Source organism: Scyliorhinus canicula, chromosome 3 (assembly GCF_902713615.1).
Source record: "Scyliorhinus canicula chromosome 3, sScyCan1.1, whole genome shotgun sequence".
In the NCBI taxonomy this organism is placed as follows: Eukaryota; Metazoa; Chordata; class Chondrichthyes; order Carcharhiniformes; family Scyliorhinidae; genus Scyliorhinus; species Scyliorhinus canicula.
Window position 1 is genome coordinate 69024220 of NC_052148.1, and position 19512 is coordinate 69043731.

A 19512-nucleotide genomic window follows, 5' to 3' on the forward strand; every position below is an offset into this window, starting at 1 on the left:
GGGGTGAGTTTAGGGAACTGTGTTCGATTTAAACAGGAGCTTTCTGTGACAATGTGAGCCACGAGTGAAGTCCCCAGTTCGCTTTGAACAAAACATTCGCTTCACTCTTCCTGTCTCTCGCACTCCCTCTCCTCCCCCCAAAACAGAGATGCTCAAACTCAATGGAAGAGATTACCCCGTTCTGTCAAAATCAAACGCCCTCATCTTTCAATGTTCATGTTCAGCGAATGATTTGGACCTTTCTCCCTCGCACTCCCTCCTCCCCACAAAACCCCCCAGCTAGACCCCCAGCTCCCAGCCCTCGGAGGCTGGGACCGTTTCTCTTTGTTCCCACATCACCTGCTTTCCAAGAATGAGTTCGGACCTCCGCGCACGACATTAAAGTGATGGAAAACATTGCAATAATGCAAGTAGCCCGAAATAGTCGGGATATCGCATCTAATCCCCCAACAACATGCACAAAGGCATTTCCAATGCATTTAACCGGTGATAGCGATCGAAAATGATAGTTTAGAGGAGGGTGGGGGGGGGGGGGGACCGGGGGGACCCAGACCATGAAATCATTGTTGTCAAAAGCGCTTTTGTGTTCCCTTGCTTTTATTTGGTAGTAAAGCGGGAAGGGATTTATTATTATATAGAAGGGAGGGAGGGGAGGGGGGACGTGCGCAAGCTGCCTTTTTATGGCTGGATGATGGACGCTACCACTGTGTGGGGTGTTGGTGGATGTTGGTAAAGAGGGAGGGGAGGGGGAGGAGGAGGAGCTGCTTTGCCCACCCCGGCTCTGCGCCGACCTTGAGCCCATCCAGTCTGTTTAAACGGCCGAGTCAATGTAAAGGAAAGTTGCCTGACGTCACGCAGTGTGGGAGAAAGATGGCCACGTTAACGAACGGCGTGCAGCAGGCAGCAGACAACAACATCCAGATCAGCACTGCCAACGGGCCTATGAACGGACTCAACCACAGCCAGAACAGCACCATCCCCATGAAGGACCACGACGCCATCAAACTTTTCATCGGCCAGATCCCCCGCAACCTGGAGGAGAAGGACCTCAAGCCCCTCTTTGAGGAATTTGGCAAGATCTACGAGCTCACGGTGCTGAAGGACCGCTTCACCGGCATGCACAAGGGTCTGTACACATTCAGCACTCTCTGCACTGCTCTGAGCCACTCCGGGCTGCCTGGGGTGTGGGGTGGGGAGGCGTGCGGGGGCTCTCTAAAGTCGGTGCAATCCGACTGTCGGATTGTGCTTCCTGGGTTTTTGTTCACAATTGAAATGTTCGGGGTGCAGCCAGCCAGCTAGTGGTGTGGTGCTGAAGGAAAGCGTCCACCGCGAGAGCGTGAAACACCAACTCGTTTCCGAGAGTTTGGTTTTTAAAAAAAGCAGCGTTTGTAAAAGAGCACGAGCGACCCGCGATTTGAAAAGAAGCCGGGGAGCTGATGGGTGCTTAAGGCACGCTTGCTTCTTCCATGCACACTTTGCACAGACTGAAAGAACTTGGGGATTGCAGAGCACCCGGCGAATAGCGTGGCCGCCTCTCCCCACCACCCTCCCTTTTCTTTTTGCGTGGAGACATTTAGTTTTTCTTTAATCGCCCCCCACCCCCGCGCCCCTCTTATTTGCAAGAAAAAGCTCCCGCCAGTTAACATTAGACAGCGCTTCCGGCTCCGACAATGTACACCTCTAGCCTTTGTTAAAATAAGACAACTTTTTATACATTTTGTTTCAATGATTTGGATGACTTGGGTCGCGATTGAACTATAGGAGTGGAGCGGAGGGGGTGGTGGAGGGGTTAATCACTGATGGTGCTAAACGCTAGCTTCACACACACACACACAGGAATAATAACTTGCTGGATTATAGTCGTGTTTTTAAAAGAAAATAAAGCGAAATGACCCAGCTGTTGTGTGATATGCAGAAAAGCACACAAGGGTGTGCAGGTGCACCGCTAGTCTGGGTGTTGGAGAGGGCAATAGGCTGGGTGGTAAAAGTCAGATATGAAAAGGGCCTTGGGTTATCTGTAATTTAAAATGCAATATTTATGAGTTCAGTGGCCGCATACTCAGGCGCGGATAAGACTGCTTGCTATTTTCAATAAGCGTGGATTGAAATTTCACAGATATGAGTGATGTGATTCCAAACACTCGTTCTTTAAAGCTTTAGATAATTATTTACTGATCGTATTAAGATTATCGGCTGCAGTTCTCCACCCCATTGTAAGAATGTAAAGTAGTGTCCAATTTCTGTCCATAGCCGGTCAGAACGATTTCCTTTGAATTATTTCCATGTGGTGCAGTCGGTTTTGAAAAATACATCCATTATTTACGCCTCCACTGCAAATAAGCCAGGTCAGAGCCTGTGACCTCTTTACACAGCCCCCTTTTCCCCAGTGTGCCCACTCTGTACGGCTGGCGTGGAGCTACCGAGTTCTAAGTTCCTGGGGGGCGTGCTCTGCATCAGCAGTGACAACTCCTGCGGGTTAACTTCCACTGCCAGACCACATATGGCACTGTGCAGACAGCACAGACTTCTAATAACACAAAGGTAATTGTCGCAGCTTCAGTAGTTAATGTCAAAGTCTGCGTCCTCTGCCATAGAATTGCATCCCACACCCTTTTCAATGAAAGAAAATATTGCTCTTAATGTAGACGGAAAGCGCCAAACACAGTAAACAAATATGAGTATTGTGTGCCACGTTGGAGTTATGTTTGAAGGTGTATATATGCACTGGAGTATGTTCTCTGAATTAAATATTATGCTTTCACATAGTTTTGGTGTTTTTACACTCCACTATTCAGGCATTAACAATGCGGGAGATCATAGATTTCCAAAAGTGCATGCAGCAATATATTCCTAAAATCTGGTTAGTGACATAGGTCGATCACATACAAGTGATTTAGTGAGGCGCACGTTACTGTTCATGACACCAATCTGCATGTGCCAACACTGAATTGCTGTGACAATAAGTAGTAAAAGAATCATTTGAGGATTTTAATAAAAGGTGATGGCAACATTATAATCGCAGTGTTTTTGTGTATTTTTAATGAAATGATTAGGTTGTGCCTTCCTAACGTACTGTGCCAGGGAATCTGCTCTGAAGGCCCAGAGTGCACTGCATGAACAGAAGACATTACCTGGGGTAAGTTCAAGAAATCCTTTCAAGTTTTCTTGTCTTGGTGACGGATCCGAGATCCATCACCTCTCTCCCATGCCAAAAAAAAAGTTGCCGCATCTCCTCAGGCGCTGCTTAGATTTTTCAAGTAATAAAACTTTAAAATGAAAGTCGTTCATCGTATTATTGGCAGTGTGGTATGTTTTATTTATTGGTGTATTTGTTTCAAATTTGGATGGGGGCGCGAGAATAAGGTTCCACCATGGTGCGGCTTGGCGGGAGGTAGAGGAGGGAGAAGTGGTTTCATTTGGTGAATGGCCATCGTGTCACGGACCAGTGACCTGTCTTTGTGTCACAGGCAGTCTTTAAGTCGCCGTTTTGGTGTGTGTGTGTGTAAATACGATGACTATATATAGGCGTACATGAGAACTTTTAGCAGGCAGGAGATTCAGGTACAGATGAGCAGCTTCAGACAATGAGCCACGTGGATGGCAGTGGGCAAGTTCTTTTCTTTCAAAGAGCTGCGACAGCATTCCCCTGACAGTCCAGGGTGGTGTGTGTGATTTTTTTAGATCTCGCTGAGGGAAGACTGTAGTGTGATTATGGACATTTTAAGTCTGGCTTTCAAAAGTCATTTATGCAATCAGCTGTGACATCCTCTCTCATCGATTAATTCTGCTGCTGGAAATACATATTTTATAACAAGCTGACAGATTCAAGCAGGCATTTTACAAATCAGCGCGGTTTGGGGCTGGGAGGTAACGCGGGACCATGCAATCTTTGCAAGAACACTCTTGCGCCTGACCATTGTACCATATCTTTTTTTTAACACAGCAATAATTGGAGGGAAGCCTAACCTTTGAAAAATTTCGAGAAGCACACGATACAACTTCATCAAACCTTTTAATTCTGCTTTTCCACAATTTAATCAGCCTTTGCTCTTCCACGTCGTCCCTCCCGCGATTTATATCACTATATATGTATATATTTGCTTATACATATACATAAATATATGTGTGCGTGTCTGGATATATACATCTAGCATTGTGTATAATATATATCACTCATAGACATCTGTGTGGATGGATTACGTTTCATGCGGAGAGATGTAGAAATGGCAAAATTGTAACCAGAGTTCTCCCCAATGGGGGAAACAAATTGCGGTTGAAGTTTTTAGATTAATACCATCCGTGTGCCACCTCTGATCCAATCTGTGTTTTCACTCTGTGTTTATACACATATTTTTAATCAGCCCTGAATCAGAGATGTATACTTGGTAGCTGTAGTGAGAATCGTTATGTATTCAGCGTGTAAACCACCTACTATCATGGGGCTGTGTGGCTTTTGTCAAGACTTATTATCATACAGAAGCCTTCAGCTTTCCCATGGCCTGCTTCATTTCCATTTGTAGAGATGTATTTAAGTCAACAGCTGTCACTGCTATGAAACAGCCCTCCAAGTTTTAAAAAGACCTCCCCCTATACCCTCCCCATCCTTATTAATCCTCTTCATCGGATGTAATAGTCTGTCATTCTCAAATCTTCACAAACCTAATCACATTTGAAGCGGAGGGTGGGTGGGGTGTTGGTGGGGAGGGGGAGGCTTGGCCACCGGGCACTTCACTGTTACATTGTTAGGCAATATTATTAGTTTACACAGTAATTGGTGGCCATTAGACACAAATAATTAAGACCCCAATGACCAATCTTTGTGCACGCATGTGTGTTTAAAAGAAAAGCTGCTCCATCCTTTTGTGCACTTTCAGCTGCCGTCCACTTTTTCCCAGCACCATGGCAGAGCGAAAATATCATCTGACAGCAGCACGGTGTTTGTGTTAGCATGCTAAAGGTTAACACTGGTACTCAGAGCGATGAGGATGATGTATCTGCTGGGAGCAGCCTCGCCACCCGTTTGATTACTAAAGCGCTTTTCGAAATATTAATGACGTCATCTGCTTCAGCTCACCAACAAATAGTAAACAGCGAAAAGTAGTCCCACTGCTGAAGAATCAGTCAAAGAAAAGCCCGCTTTTTGCCCCCTTTCATCAATGTGATATCAGCGAGAGAAGACTGTAGCTTCAACTCGCCATATCCATGTTCTTAGGTCGTTTTATACTTAGTGACATCTGAAAAAAAATGAGACAAGAGCCTCTAACTTAATTTCCGTAAATCCATTTCCTCACTATCCAGTACCGTTTGGCTGCCTGGTTGGTTTCGAAGTTATGAAATCAATTTTCAAGTAAATTATGGGGGAAACCTTAGACATCCAAATCTGATATTGTTGGCATCCGTCATAAAGGAGACTGCGTGCAGAAGAATCAAGGTTTCATTACATTTGGATTTGGTTAGTAGACGACACAGCTCCCAGACCTGCTGCAAACAGTCCGCAAAAGACCCATTTGTAACTTTTAGCGGCTCATTGGACTAATCTGGGAGCAGATGCAATACTGATGCAGGGAAGGGAACGCAGGATTCCTGGAATGGTTTCTCACACACAAGAGCATGTTTGTCAGATCTTTTGAGCGGCTTTACATCATCTGAACTCTGTTTGCCAAAGCTTGTTTAGGATTATATTTTTAACATTAGGAATCTCATTCCATGCTGTGCACTAGATTGCAGACAATGCGATTTTATTATGAAAAAGTGAATGCATGAGTGTCTCGGTGAAAGTGAGAAAGACAGTGCAATAAGAGACTGATTACATGAATTGGAGTCAGTTTGGGCTTTGTTGACCTGCTGGAAACTCGGGGGCATTGTGAAGAATTGCAGACATTTTTTTTTAAAAAGGAAAAGCCAGTAAAAGCGTTTAATGGGAGGTGCAAGATGTGTGCAAAAAATGTGTGCCGGGATGATTACACATGTTCCGTCTGAGTCATAGAGAGCGAGCGAGCGAGCACTTATACTTACTCATTATTGTCTATTGAATGGCTGAAGCTGAAAGTAATGAGATGGAGCTTAATAAGGAAATGCTTCCTTTCAGAGGATGAGAGTTGTGAGCCTGCTGTATCTGCCATGTCTCATTAACAGGCTGCTGCGGAGCACATGGTGCCGCACAATAATGAGAGTTTTGGGGGTGGGGGCGGAGGTTGGAAGTAGGCATGCTGCACTCTAGAGATATCAATTTTGTGTTGCCAAGCATCTAAGTTCACTCCCGAGAAGACAACCGGCACATATTTTTTTTAAAATAGGAAATACAAAAAGATGGATATTAGGCAACAGAGAAGGAAAACGTGTATCATATTTGTTCTGGGTTCGATGTCTTTGGGTTCGCACATCACTGATGCCTGACAATAAGATGTTATTATCCAGCAATACATTACATTTTCTGACCCCTGACTACGCGACTGGATGGCGTGGCTTTGCGCTGGGAAAAATGCTTAATCTGGGCAGGAAAAAATAGCATGTACCACCCTGCTCGCCATCAATAAACTTCACATCAGTTCATGGGAAAATGTATTGTATTTCAGGAAAAACAACAAAATGGAGAAAGGTGCAAAGAAGGAGAATTACTGATCAGAAAACTTAGTTCTGCTCTGAAGTAGTCTGGCTGGGGGTCAAATAAAGAATGATCTAACTAATTCCTATATGTGCCCTATCTTCTTACAGTAATGTGGGATTACTATTAGTCTTGGGAATATTGTGATACAAAGACATTTGAATCAAGGTAGAGCCTTGGTTTGCCTGGAACGCTTCTTGATCCCACAAGATTAGTTTGCTCAAGTTAAATCTTCTTTGCAGACTCAGGAAAGACAAGGAGCACTTTAACACTATACAAGTATTGCTGTGATAAAGGCTTTACTTCTGGTGTCAAATGAGTATCGAAGGAAAAGTAATCCACGATATAAAGAAATACAATATGGACCGGCATATGTGTACAGTCAGAATACTCATACAGAAATATATAAATGCACACATAGATATAGATCATTTTCCCCTGGCTGTGGGCTCTAGAACCAAGGGGCACATTCTGAGAATAAGGGGCAGGCCATTTAGGAATGAGGTGACGCAGAATTTCTTCACTCACAGGATGTTTGGAATTCTCTGCCCCAGAGAGCTGTGGAGGTTCAGTCATTGAATCCAAGACTCAGCTTGATAGATTTCTACATATTAAAAACATCAAGCTATATATGGGGATATGGGGATAATGCAAGAAAATGGTGTTGAGGCAGGAGAGTAGTCATGATCACGTTGCATGGTGAAGAGAGCTTGAAGGGCAGAAAGGCCTACTCATGCTCCTATTTCTTATGTTCATGCTATTTTTGTAATTTACAATATTGAATAATTTACAAAGTTGCAAATCAGTTCTGATAAACATCAATATCGATGTAACAGACTGTATCAACAATAATTTTCACAATAACCTGGTGAGTTATGGTAATGTGCTTTAGCATATCATAATATATCTTGATTACTATTTGTCCTGACACTGACCATCTGTTAATTCTGTCTGAGACCAGTGTATAGAATTAAAAAAAGGAAGAATCTAATGATGGATGAAATAAAATTTAAAGTTAGATAGCAAGTATAAAAAATAAAGACAGTTATGACAAATGAAAGGGGCAGTGAGACAATGTAAATATATGGAAAGAGAAGAATTTAACTTCATAAGTACAGTTGGTCCATATAAGGTCTGATGAAAGAACACAAAGTATTTAGATTATTATCACTATGAAACGATGAAGAAAGAGAAGCTGATATCATTCTGTCAACTTAACAAATGAAACACGTTATCTCATCTTTATGCCAAAGTAATAAGAAAGGCTGGTTATTCATCTGCACGGTGACATCAAAAGATTTTAGCCTCAGCATTTTTCTAAACATAAAGACAAAAATAATTTAATCTTTCACACGGAGACTTTCATAAAACAATTGTATTTTATATTCTGAGACAAAAATATACCATAGAAGAGCTAAGCTTTACTTTAATGAGTGAGAGTTCTGGAGAGTTTGCTTTGTTAATGAAAGAAAGTTGTAGAAATCTGCATTCACAATGTTTTGGCTTTGTTATGAAAAAAGATCATCTGCTCTACAACAAAACTGAGATGAAAACTTGTTTCGCACTCGATTTGTTTTCCTTCCAGTTCTCTCTTTCTCTCTCATTTCCATTTGTAATATCACCTAAATTCTAAAGGTATTTGTTGAGTCATCCATAAAGTCTCCCTGATAACCGCTTCACATGATCTGTTTAACCAAACATGTTATATAATAATCCCATTCACACAGTATATGATAGCTGTTCAGTGTTATTTGCCAAACACCCCACAATCGTATGCTTAATAACCCTCTGTGCCTTCTGTCTGTACTTTCATTTCCATGAAAGATATCCTCCATGTTATCTGCTTGATAACCTCTCTGTGTGATATGCTGACAGCTCCTCTACATGATATACTTAATAATGTGTCAATAGCACTTGCATGTAATCAGTTTTCTAACATTCCTTGTGATTTGTCTGATAACTCCTTCATATGTTCGGCCTAACAACCTTTCAACATGATCTACTTGTTAAGCCTCCATTTGATTTGTCAAATAGTGCTTCCATGTTGTTTACCTGATATGTCAGGTAGCCCTTCACATGATGTGCAGTGTAATACTGCCATAATCTATTTGAATATCCCCAATGCAATCTGTGTGAGTCACCGAGTGATGGAACAGCTTGATAGCTTTCATAAAACCTACTCAATAACTCATCTTTGCAACAGCCATAATAAACATACTATGATCTGTGAAGGATAGAATATTTCCTTTAGTCGCTCTTTTACTTAGTACCTGTGTGCCTCACAATGTAACATGTCTCATAAACATTAATAGAATATAATACGTGAAATAAAAAAGTAAACACACAGCTCACAACAAAACTTATCTCCCCTGGATCTTGGCAATTTGATGTTACAATAAACTGTAATATGTAACTTTCCTAATAATAATCTTAGACCTTTATTGAAATATTCATAAACTTTCTATCCTTTGATAAAATGTAATGCTAATTGAGTTGGAATGGCTCAATATTAATGAGCTTATGTAACTAGTCGCAATAAATTTGTCTCCTATTGGCAGTAGCCTGAGATAACAATCCTGGTGGTCCTACCACTGGGCTAACATCATACCCAGAAGGTATAACAGAGACTTGGAGTTTGTTATGATGATGCAACATCATTATGGGCTTGGGTGACATAAATTGTGAGAAGATAGCTTGAATATGATCCAAATCTCAACGCCATTACAATCTCAAACAAAGTTCCAGTACCCATAGTATGTTAGTGTTCACTGAGTCTGCTGCAGTTTGCTCAATTAGCCTGACGAGCTTCGCCAGGTCTGAGGAGAGTCAGTATTGAAGCTTAGGATAAGGGTGACTGCCAAGTTTAGACTTCACATGTGCAAGTAACAGGGACAGCGTCTTGGGAAGGTGGGTTGAAATAACTATTCCTGCCACCATTTTCTGATCAAGGCCTTACCAGGGAGTTGAGCATTGAGCATGCCAAATCCCTTTGAAGCAGTGCATTAGGGTGGGCTTGACCTGCCTAACAACCAATCATAGGACGGGTGGGGAAAAGTATATCGGAGCCATAAACTTTTCAGACAGGGAGCCCATCAATTTTTTTTGGGGTGTGTGTTTTCCATTACTGCAGGAACATTTTCCTTTAGGCCCTGCTTCTCTGGCTCCTGCATTTTGGTGTGTGGTTCTATCAACAGCTGACAGGAAGAGGAATATTTTGAAACATTATTGCATTGCTACAATGTGATAATAAGGTCACTCAAAAGAAAGAAAGGGTTTTCCTTAAATAGTAATGCTCCATTGTTTAGATACCTCACACTCCTTTATATACTATGCAAATAAACCCCTGGAGTACAGAATGTGCTTTGCAGCTTTCAAAATATTTTTAGCCACATGCATGTGTAGAAAATGCTGAGTAAATTTTTAATGAGGAGCAGTACCAAGTAACATTTAAAGAGCTGTCTGGAGTTTCCCAGCAGGAATGCTTTTTTACAGTCCTCTCTGCACAAACATTTCTTTTTTAAAAAAGGTTTTCTTGAAGAGGCGTCACTCTAGTTTTCAAAGAGTTAAATTGTGCAGCTGTTCTGTAGATAAAGCCAAGATGAAGGAAAGAAAGAAATTACTGAAAAGGGGAAAATGATAGATTACAGATGGATACAAATAATACAACCAGCCTCATGTAAACACACAAAAGCAGGTGCAGTGACTATGAACTGCTGTGTCAGAGAAACCAATTGTGACTTGTCAGTAATGACATACTCCATCTTCTGTGAATGAAGGTAATACCACCTGTTGGATAAGGTTGCTAGAACAGCCCAATATGTGTAAGGAAGAAAGCGCTGGATGATCTAACTCAAGGGGTGAGCTGTTTAGAATTTCAGCCTTGAACAACTATCTTTTCCTGCCTGTACCATCATTAAAGCAGTAGTCATGAGTGGAGCACTGCCTGCTGGTAGAGTACAGGCATCGACATAACCCCCAGTTGCAGAAAATACTTCCTTCTTTTACTTATTATAACCTGCTTAAACCACTGGCATTGACCATTTGGGTTATTGACCCAATGACTCTGCTGCAAAGTTGATGTAATTTGATTTAATTATGAAATGTGATTGACAGCCTCAGACTGTTTGTCTAAGACTACGCTACCTCCACTCCCCAAAAAGTAAGAGGGGGGCAGCACGGTAGCACAAGTGGATCACACTGTGGCTTCACAGCGCCAGGGTCGCAGGTTCGATTCTCCCGCTGGGTCACTGTCTGTGCGGAGTCTGCATGTTGTCCTCGTGTCTGCGTGGGTTTACTCCGGGTGCTCCGGTTTCCTCCCACAGTCCAAAGACGTGCAGGTTAGGTGGATTGGCCATGAAAAATTGTCCTTAGTGACCAAAAATGTTAGCAGAGGTTATTGGGTTACGGGGATAGGGTGGAATTGAGGGCTTAAGTGGGTCGGTGCAGACTCAATGGGCCGAATGGCCTCCTTCTGCACTGTATGTTCTATGTACCTATATGTAGAGAGACTAGGTTTGAGGATCCAATTTCAAGAGAAAGTGAAGGGAAAGATTGTTGTTTATTTTTCGTTTCGGAGCTGGGACAGAAAACAAGACCACCCCGGAGGGGAAAAATTAATGTCTAATTAGTGTCCTCGGTGCATTTCAGCTCTGATCTGGGAATAAAGGTGATTGAGAAATCTCAAAGCATTGGTGAAGGGTAGCTGTTTGAACAAAGGTTTAAAAAGAAAACATCACTTTTCCTGACGAGAGACATGGACTATAATTAATGACTTAAGTAGCAAAACCTTTGACCTAAAGTCTCTGAATAAAGGGCACACAAAGATGAATGGGTCTTCTAGTGTAACTCAGCAGGGCTTTGTGCTGCAATACTCGTTTAAAATAAGAATGTGGAGCTTTGGTGGTTTTTCAGTGCACGAGGAGGTTTTTAAAGAGAAAAAGGTGCTCCTATTATGCAAACTGTAAAATTCTTGAATGTATCCTTTTACATGAATGTTGGTATTAACAAGGTACAGGCAAAGGAACAGCCTTTTGAAACATCAAAACATAGCATACACTCCTAAATTTGATCTAGCAATACCTCGAATGTATATTTTAAAACTAGAACCTGATTATAACAGGTCCACTTCACATGGTACTTTTTTGTAGCAGTCTGCTTTGCAAAGCACGTCCATACAGGAAACACTATCAATATGAAAAATTGCTTTATTTTTGTGATTTCGCTTTGGTTTTCAATACTTTACACTCCTATTGCAGTGGTTTGATAGAGGAATGACAGATGGCAGAGAGGGAGGGGGAACCAATGTGTTCTAGCTCTGGAGGGAAAAGAGGAAAAATAAAACTGACGTATGACTTATATCAGCCCCTCACTGAATAGCCCTCACCTCCTGCAAAATAAAGCTCACAGCCTGTACCATTAAACTCCCATCCACAGTGTATCTGGAACCAGGTGTAGAGCTAAATGATCCTTTTAGACTTTTAAATTCCTTCTTCATTTCAAGTATTGGTTATAACTTTCAATGAAAACACTTTAATGTAGATGGGCCTCCAACAGAAGGTGTCTGTATCTGTGGATTAGGGAGCGAAGAATAAAAGAAATGTAAAAGAAAATAGGCATCAAAAGCACAAACACCAACTAATTAATCTAACTTATAACTATTACGGGCGTATATTTATTTGAAATTGGCTGAAATGCAACTTAAAAGAGGTTATTTAAAAAAGAATAAGGGAACATTTGGAAATCAAGTTACATTTTAGCATCGACAATCTTTACAAAGGGGTTTTTTGTCCTCAAATCGCTTGTCAAATATTTTTGCCTGACGTGCATTCAAAAGGCACGCCGGGAGAAAAGTGGGCTGCACAGCGAGTCGAGGAAAGTGAGTTGGGGGGGGGGGGGGGGGGGGGGGGCTGAGAGAGACCTGAAAAAGGAGAACAATAATTCTAAATAAGAGGTTAACATCCAAAGGAGGATTTTCTGAAAATGCAGTGCCACGGAAAAAGGAAGTCAGTTTACTCAGCGTCACTGGGACCCTTCATGACAGCCAGATTAGAAAATGAAGTTTGAATTACAGTTTGAGTATAATATCCATTTTTTGAGTATTAGAATTGTTTTAGCGTACAGAACACAACAAAGAACAAACTCTCTTTGTTCAATATTTTTATTAAAATCAGTGTTTCCTAAAACAACAGTTATTCTAGTATACATTTAGCAATTACAGCTTTAGAATAAATTATATTAACTCACACATGGATAATTGTTTTTAACTGAGTGCTTTGCTTTTTGGCCCCTCATCCCTCTCCAGCAATCTATTTCACATGGTGTGCCACAGCCCAGAGCAACAAATTGTGTTCTCCATTATATGAAAACCACAGCCAAAGGAAGTAGTTGTTCATTCCACTCCTGTATGTTTCATCTGGCGCCTCATGTTAATGCTCCAAAACTGCTTCTGAATTAGATTCTTAAAGCTCCCAATGTAACAGCAACAATCAAAAATTCATGTTTAGGCTATGTCCTTTGCCTTCTGCTACAGACAAATGCACTCCATTATATGTACAAAATACAGGCTGATGGAAACAATTGCAATATGGACACAATATTTGAAACTAGCGTTGGTCTTATGAGCATAGTTCTTACAGTTCTCGGATAAAGGACACGATCAAACTAATGATTCCATGCAAATCAAATTTGTAGATCATGTGTAGTGTTATATTCCTTCTGCCAGTTTTTTTTTTGCAACAACCATGTAATTTTCTCCAGCAAGGAACAGTGATAGCAAAAAGGTCTGGGAACTTGGCTTCTTCTGCTTTCTCTATCAGAGGGCTGCTGAGGCCAATTATTGCATCCTCTCCACCACTAAGTTGACTTCTGCTAACTGAGCACAGATTTTCTATCAAACTTGATATCTTGCTGGCATGTGTGGCTGACTATCAGTGCATTCATTTATTGAGCCTGATGGGGAGCTCTAAGAACTTACTATCTGATCATTTTAAACTAAGCATTATTGAGACAAATTGCAGCTTTCTTAAAGAGCAATGTTGTACTGAAGATTGTAGGTAAGCTTCTGTACTTACAGTTAGGTTTCAATGTTGATTGTAACAGTAACTTTCTAATGAGAAGACATTTTTAGTACAGTAGCTTTGATGCAAAAGTATGCTTTAAAACTCTCTTGTGCCTTTTGGCAGTGCTTAGACATCAGTCTATGTTTAATACCTGTTTTGCTACTGGCATAATGTTTTCTGGACTTTTGATCTGTCCAATGTTGGGTGGTGCAAAAATATATCAATTAATATTCATTCATATCAAAGTATACAGCAGTGTCTATATCCATATGTAAATTATGTTATAATATGAATCTTGGCATACGTTAGTGTCAGACCTAATCTACTAACCTGAACCACGGAAAATAAAGGTGTGCCACAAATAGGTCATGAGGACAGACTACCTTTTAGTTCCATGCAGCTATTTTTTCAATATTAGTTTATTTTGCAAAAGCAGAAGTACAAGCTTCTCTGATGGCTCTTTTGCCAGATATTACGTGCATTAAGATGCATAAATTACAGGTTCAATCCCTTCTGCATTGAATTAACAATGTCAAGTAGTTCAATAGTGAAGGTGTTATGTGCAGCCTCAGGTTCCCAGGATTTAGGCCAAACCCGCTCCAAAATTTTAAACTTCCACTAAAAAAGCATTAGTCATATCCATAGCTCTTCTGCAGGTATCTGTCAGATGTGATTAACCCCTTCTTACTGTCCTCACCCTCACCCCCAGAACCCCAGCATGGCTTCTGCAAGGCAAATAGCCTCAAATTTAAGTGTTTCTCCTAGTTAGTGAAATGAGGTTGGAAGCTTTATTTTGGGCTGGGTCCGCACCTCATTTTTCCTGGTTCTGGGTCTGCAAATGAGGGCAGGTGAAAAAGTAATACTGTTCACATCTTCAGCTTATATTCAGAAACTTTGGAAACAGAAAAAAAGCCCGTAATCCTTTTCTGCAGAATGAAGTTGTAACTGCAAAGGCATACACAGTAAAGATGCCCGATTACAATTATGGATTAAAACTTCATCTATAAATCAAGGTGGGCTGCACTTAATTTCTAACATCAGCAGCTTTGCTCAGTTGGATGAAAGAGAGGAACAAAATAATAATAACCCTGTCTGAAGTGACCTTTCCTTCAGCTTATTCTATTGTAATTAGGATGAAGTTGTCCTTTAATTAACAGTGGAACATATTGCAAACATATTAAAAAAAAGACTACTGCTCCTGCAGAGTGTAATGAAATCAATGGTGGCATTAAAATGGAATCTTTTAGAAGGCAGTTCAATAACATGAAAAATTGTTGAAAGATCATTGATAATGGAAAAAACATTGAGTATTTTTCTTTGCTTAGTAAGTGGCAAGTGGTCATGATTCTTATACAGTACATGATTCTCAAAGCCAGAGCGCAACATCTTTCTGAAAGAATTTTTAAAAACGAATGACACTTGTATGGAAAATAGTTTCAGTACGTTGCACCACACACAGAAAATGTAAAATATGCACATTAGATCAGTCAGTATCTCAAAGAGAAAAGATGGGTAAGGTGTTGGTTGTACTTCCTCTTCACAACCAGATTAAAAAGTGATTTCTCATTTCTCTTGGAGGTAATGTGTGCAATATATTATGCCTTGTTCTTAATTTTTACATCAATCAAAATCTGATAAAATGCTATATTCTGTTTCATTTTCAAATGGAAAGATTACTGTTCTATTAAGCAATCATTTTGCAACTTCAGAATGAATTACATTAATTACTTTCGGACAGTTATTTTGCAGTTGAGCATTCTGATGAAGATTACAAATGAAATACTGATTTAACTTCTTTTGCAGCAAACACTGACTGACTAATGGAGCAGTCTCTTAATAGTTTTTAAATTTTCATTAATATTTTATAAAATCTTTTTTTAGAATTATCCATTTTCTTTTGAAATGTACAATTTAAAAAAAAACAGTGCTCTTTGTTTTTCACACTTCTTCAGAAAGTTCATTTGGTTAGTCATCTAAATTAGACCCCATTAATTTTTTCTTCCATTTAACGGAAGTGAAAGTAGTTATAAATCATGACCGTGAGTGTTCTCCCATTTGCGCTCACAGGATGTTTTGGAAAAACAGTTCAGGTTTTTATCCCCTCCCCAATCCTGTCCTGTTCACTTCCTTCCAAACCCTGAAAGTACTGAGCCGTAGTGAGGTATAGTTCTCTTGGCATCTTGTGGTTCCTTTGGCATCAGGCATGCTGTGACAATATGCCTAGGTAAAGATTTGTCATACAGGAGACTTGACAGCGGCAGCTGGAAGGTTACTCAGTATGGAAAATATCATAGCTGAGCCCAATCCTATTCTCACCTACTATCTGCATCCACACACTTTCCTGCAATATCTGTACAGCGGTCAGGGGCAAACATGGTCATTGACATTTCCTTCCCTGACCGAGGAGAACTAAGCCATTAAGCTTTATCCAATCCCACATTCTGATCTCTGGTCTGCTGTCTCTCTTCTTCCTCAAATCTACCGCTGCATTTCTTAAATCTGAGTCACCCAATCCTTGTGCCATTGTTAATGTGACCAGGGACTCATTGTCAATTTTATCTAAACCTGTCATAATCCTGTACATTTCTATCCAACCTCCCCTCAATTTCCTTTGCTTCGAGGAGAGTAATCCCAATTTCTCCAACCTAACCTTAGAACTGAAATTCTACATTTCTGGAAGCATTCCGTTAAATCGCCTTTGCATCCTTTCAAGGGGCGGTATTTAACGGAAGCAGAAGGAGACTTGCCTGCCAGCTGGAGAAGCACTCAGGCACTGTACAGTGGTGGGTCTTCCCTGGGATCAAGGGCAGAAGTTCCACCTACTGAGAGCTGCTGGGTAATCAGCGGATGACAACTCTGCTGAACGGCAATCCCACTCGGGAGCTGGTGGCTGCTGCTGAAACAATACTCACCCAAAGCCTAGTTATTTTGCTCAATTCCAGGCCAAAGGTGGATGATGAAGGAAGGGGGAGCGGGATCTCTCAGTGGGCCTTCACCTTCCTGATGTTGGTTCCCTCAATCAGGCACTAAGTGCCTTTCAACAAGGGGGCCTGCTTTCAATCAACCTTGCATTGGTTTGCATGTCATGCACCTCATATGGTGAGCCTATCACTGGCTTCATATCTGCAGCAGTGAAATGAAACTCTTAAGTGGGCATTAATAACCTTTAAGGAGGTCAAAAATAACAGATTTCCAGCAGACTATTCTTCAATGTGCACAAGAACGTATGTCTCTTCTCAGTAAATGGTTCTTTTCCCCAGTCCATCACAAGGGAATACTTCAAAAATACAGTTTAGAAAGTGCAGAGTAACCCTCCTCTTTCTTGCTCATGAAGACATTTTTGTTAACGTTACAATAACAATATAAATGATTGCATTTCAGTTGGGCTAAGGGATTGAAACTTAATAAAAGTATACATTTCAATACACCATCGCTTCAAATTAAGTAGTCAGAATTTATAAAAAAATTGCCGAGATCTCATGAAGCGACGTTTTCAATTTCACAAAGTCAGTGAACAGTCATTGACTTCAATGAAAGAAAAATAAAGTTATCAGTGAAGAAAAGGTTTGAATGTAAAAAAATGTATTTGTCCCATAAGCCTGACTTCATGAGAACCATAAAAACTGCAACTATAAAAATAGCACGGTGCAGATTATCAGTCACTGAATTTGTATTATATGTATATGGGGTGGGATTCTCCATCGACTGGCGCCAGAATTGGGAAAAACGATTGGGTGGAGAATCAGTTTTCACACAAAAATCATGTTGGGCGCCCGTTTCACGGCAAATCACAATTCTCCAGTGCCTCAGCAATTCGTTAATACTCTGCACGTAAAGTAAACACCCTTAGCATATCATTAGTGGGCCTGACCTGGTATTCTCCGGGTCTCCGCGATTCTCCGCCTCCACCGGGGAAAATTCCCGACGGTGAGGTTCACTTGTGCTTTTAAAAATCGTGAAACAGGCGCCGTGGCTAATGAGGGAGAAGGAGGGAGTATGGAAAGTATCCAGCATTGCCATAGTTTGCTGACAGTCATGCAGATGGCTGGAGGGGCTTCTGCTATGGTCGGGGGAGTAGCAGGGATTGGCCAGGGTTGTGGGATTGGGGTGGACGGGCTCGGAACACTATTGCCGCAGCCTGTAAGGCAGTCATGCAGCTGCACATGCAGCTAACTGCACACTGTGGACTTAGGGTCATAGGTCATAAGATAGTTCCCCCAGGCCACCCCCCTAGGTGCCCTGGCCCCAGCTGATGCATCAGTGAAATGGGTGCGCTCCAGTGCTACCAGTGCCATCGCATTGGCTGGGATGGTGTGTGTTGGGAGTAGAGTGTATATATGCAGCAGCAGCATGTCAGCCTCTGAGTGTCAATCATGGACCCGGCAAATCCCGCACCATTTCTCATTAGAATCAATTGTATTCCTCGTGACCCCGGTGCTAGCCCCTCAATGGTCACTGAATCAGCCCAGGTGCAGCGCCAGTTTTGTTGTCATGGAAGTCCGAAAATCCTGCCCTGGCATCAACACTTAGTCTCAGGAACAGAGAATTCTGCCGATGGTATTTCTATTGGACAGGGTGTTAATGAGGAATGGTTGCTAAACAGAAACAACTGTTGATTTTGGAACTCTTGACCTCTTGCTTTTGAGTCATTCTTTCAGTAGACCAATCAGCTACTGGTCACCTTTCCAGTCGCGTTATTCTTTTTTATGTTGTACACCTCAAAGGTAAGTGCATTTAAAAGGGAACCACCTTCAAAGAAAAAAATTGTTTGATAAACTTTTATAAAATTGCCATTGTCTTTTCAAAGCATGTGGCGATTCTCCTTCTACAACAACATGATAGCAATATCTTCAAATAATGACGTTAATATTGCCATTTATTCTATTAATGCTGCTTATTAATGTATCACTTTTGTTTCTGATACATCACAATTTCTGATATAAACACTTCCATATGGCTTCCTAGCCAATATGTAATTCATGTTCAGTATTCCGGCATCTCTGTTCTATTTCTCTGAATTCAGGTGCAATTTGAACCACTAACCGGTAAATTATGACTGTTAGCAAACTGTGATGATGTTGGACACTTTCCGTACTCCCCTTTCTCCCTCATCAGCCACTGAACCTGTTTCATGAATTTCAACATGTTATGGACATTAAATAGGAGCCCTGCAGCTCCTTTCCAATACTGAATGGACAAGAAATTGTTCCTGTTACTTTGAGTCCACCAAAATAACAAATGTACATATCCTTGGCCTTTACATGACTGCATGAAGTCCCTTTAAGGACCATCAAACGGTACAAGTGGACAGGTGTTACGCCCGTATGTATCTCAAAATCATGACTGTGCATTGGTTTGCTTATCTGAATGAGGCTCCTACTTGACTGATGTGGGCAGTTTTGTAAAGGCCCTGGGTAAATTGGTGGTGGATAATATCAGAGTGAGCCAGAGTGGGAAGTGATTTTAGGATTACCATTGCTCCATACCTGCCTGGGAGACTGTGTTCAAATTGACCCTAATCTCCATGAGGCACTGCAGGCCATCAGCAACAGCAGAATTGTATACAACAACAAGCTGCAACCTCATGGCCCAGCAGCATGACCCACATTTACATTTACCACCAACCCCGAAGCTGGTTCAATGAAGAGTGCAAGAGGGCAAGCCAGGAGCAGAACCAAACATATCTCAAGATGAGACCCCCGCCGGGTCGGAGAGTCCCCGGTGGGGGAGGGGGGGGGGGGGTGAATCCCGCCTTGCCGCTCCAACGCCGGCATCCATATTCTCCGCGCCAGTTTTCGGGCGGGTTCACGCCACGCCAATCAGGGGCCATTGCCAGCGTCACCCCCCCCC

At 41.5% G+C, this 19512-nt stretch overlaps 1 protein-coding gene across 16 annotated transcripts in view; it reads left to right on the top strand.

Moving 5' to 3' along the window:
* The first annotated feature begins 779 nt into the window (after positions 1 to 779).
* The window catches only part of celf4 (CUGBP, Elav-like family member 4), a 1331379-nt gene continuing 1312646 nt past the window's right edge, over positions 780 to 19512 (top strand). For 4 of the 16 annotated variants that reach the window (XM_038790670.1, XM_038790671.1, XM_038790672.1 and 1 more), the window contains exons 1-2: positions 788 to 1126; positions 3054 to 3136. In XM_038790670.1, the coding sequence (XP_038646598.1) occupies positions 871 to 1126; positions 3054 to 3136 (339 nt within the window). In that variant the 5' untranslated portion in view covers positions 788 to 870. Of the gene's footprint in view, positions 1127 to 2382; positions 2542 to 3053; positions 3137 to 19512 lie in introns of those variants that run through there. The other 12 variants (XM_038790669.1, XM_038790663.1, XM_038790664.1 and 9 more) reach the window with 7 other exon arrangements.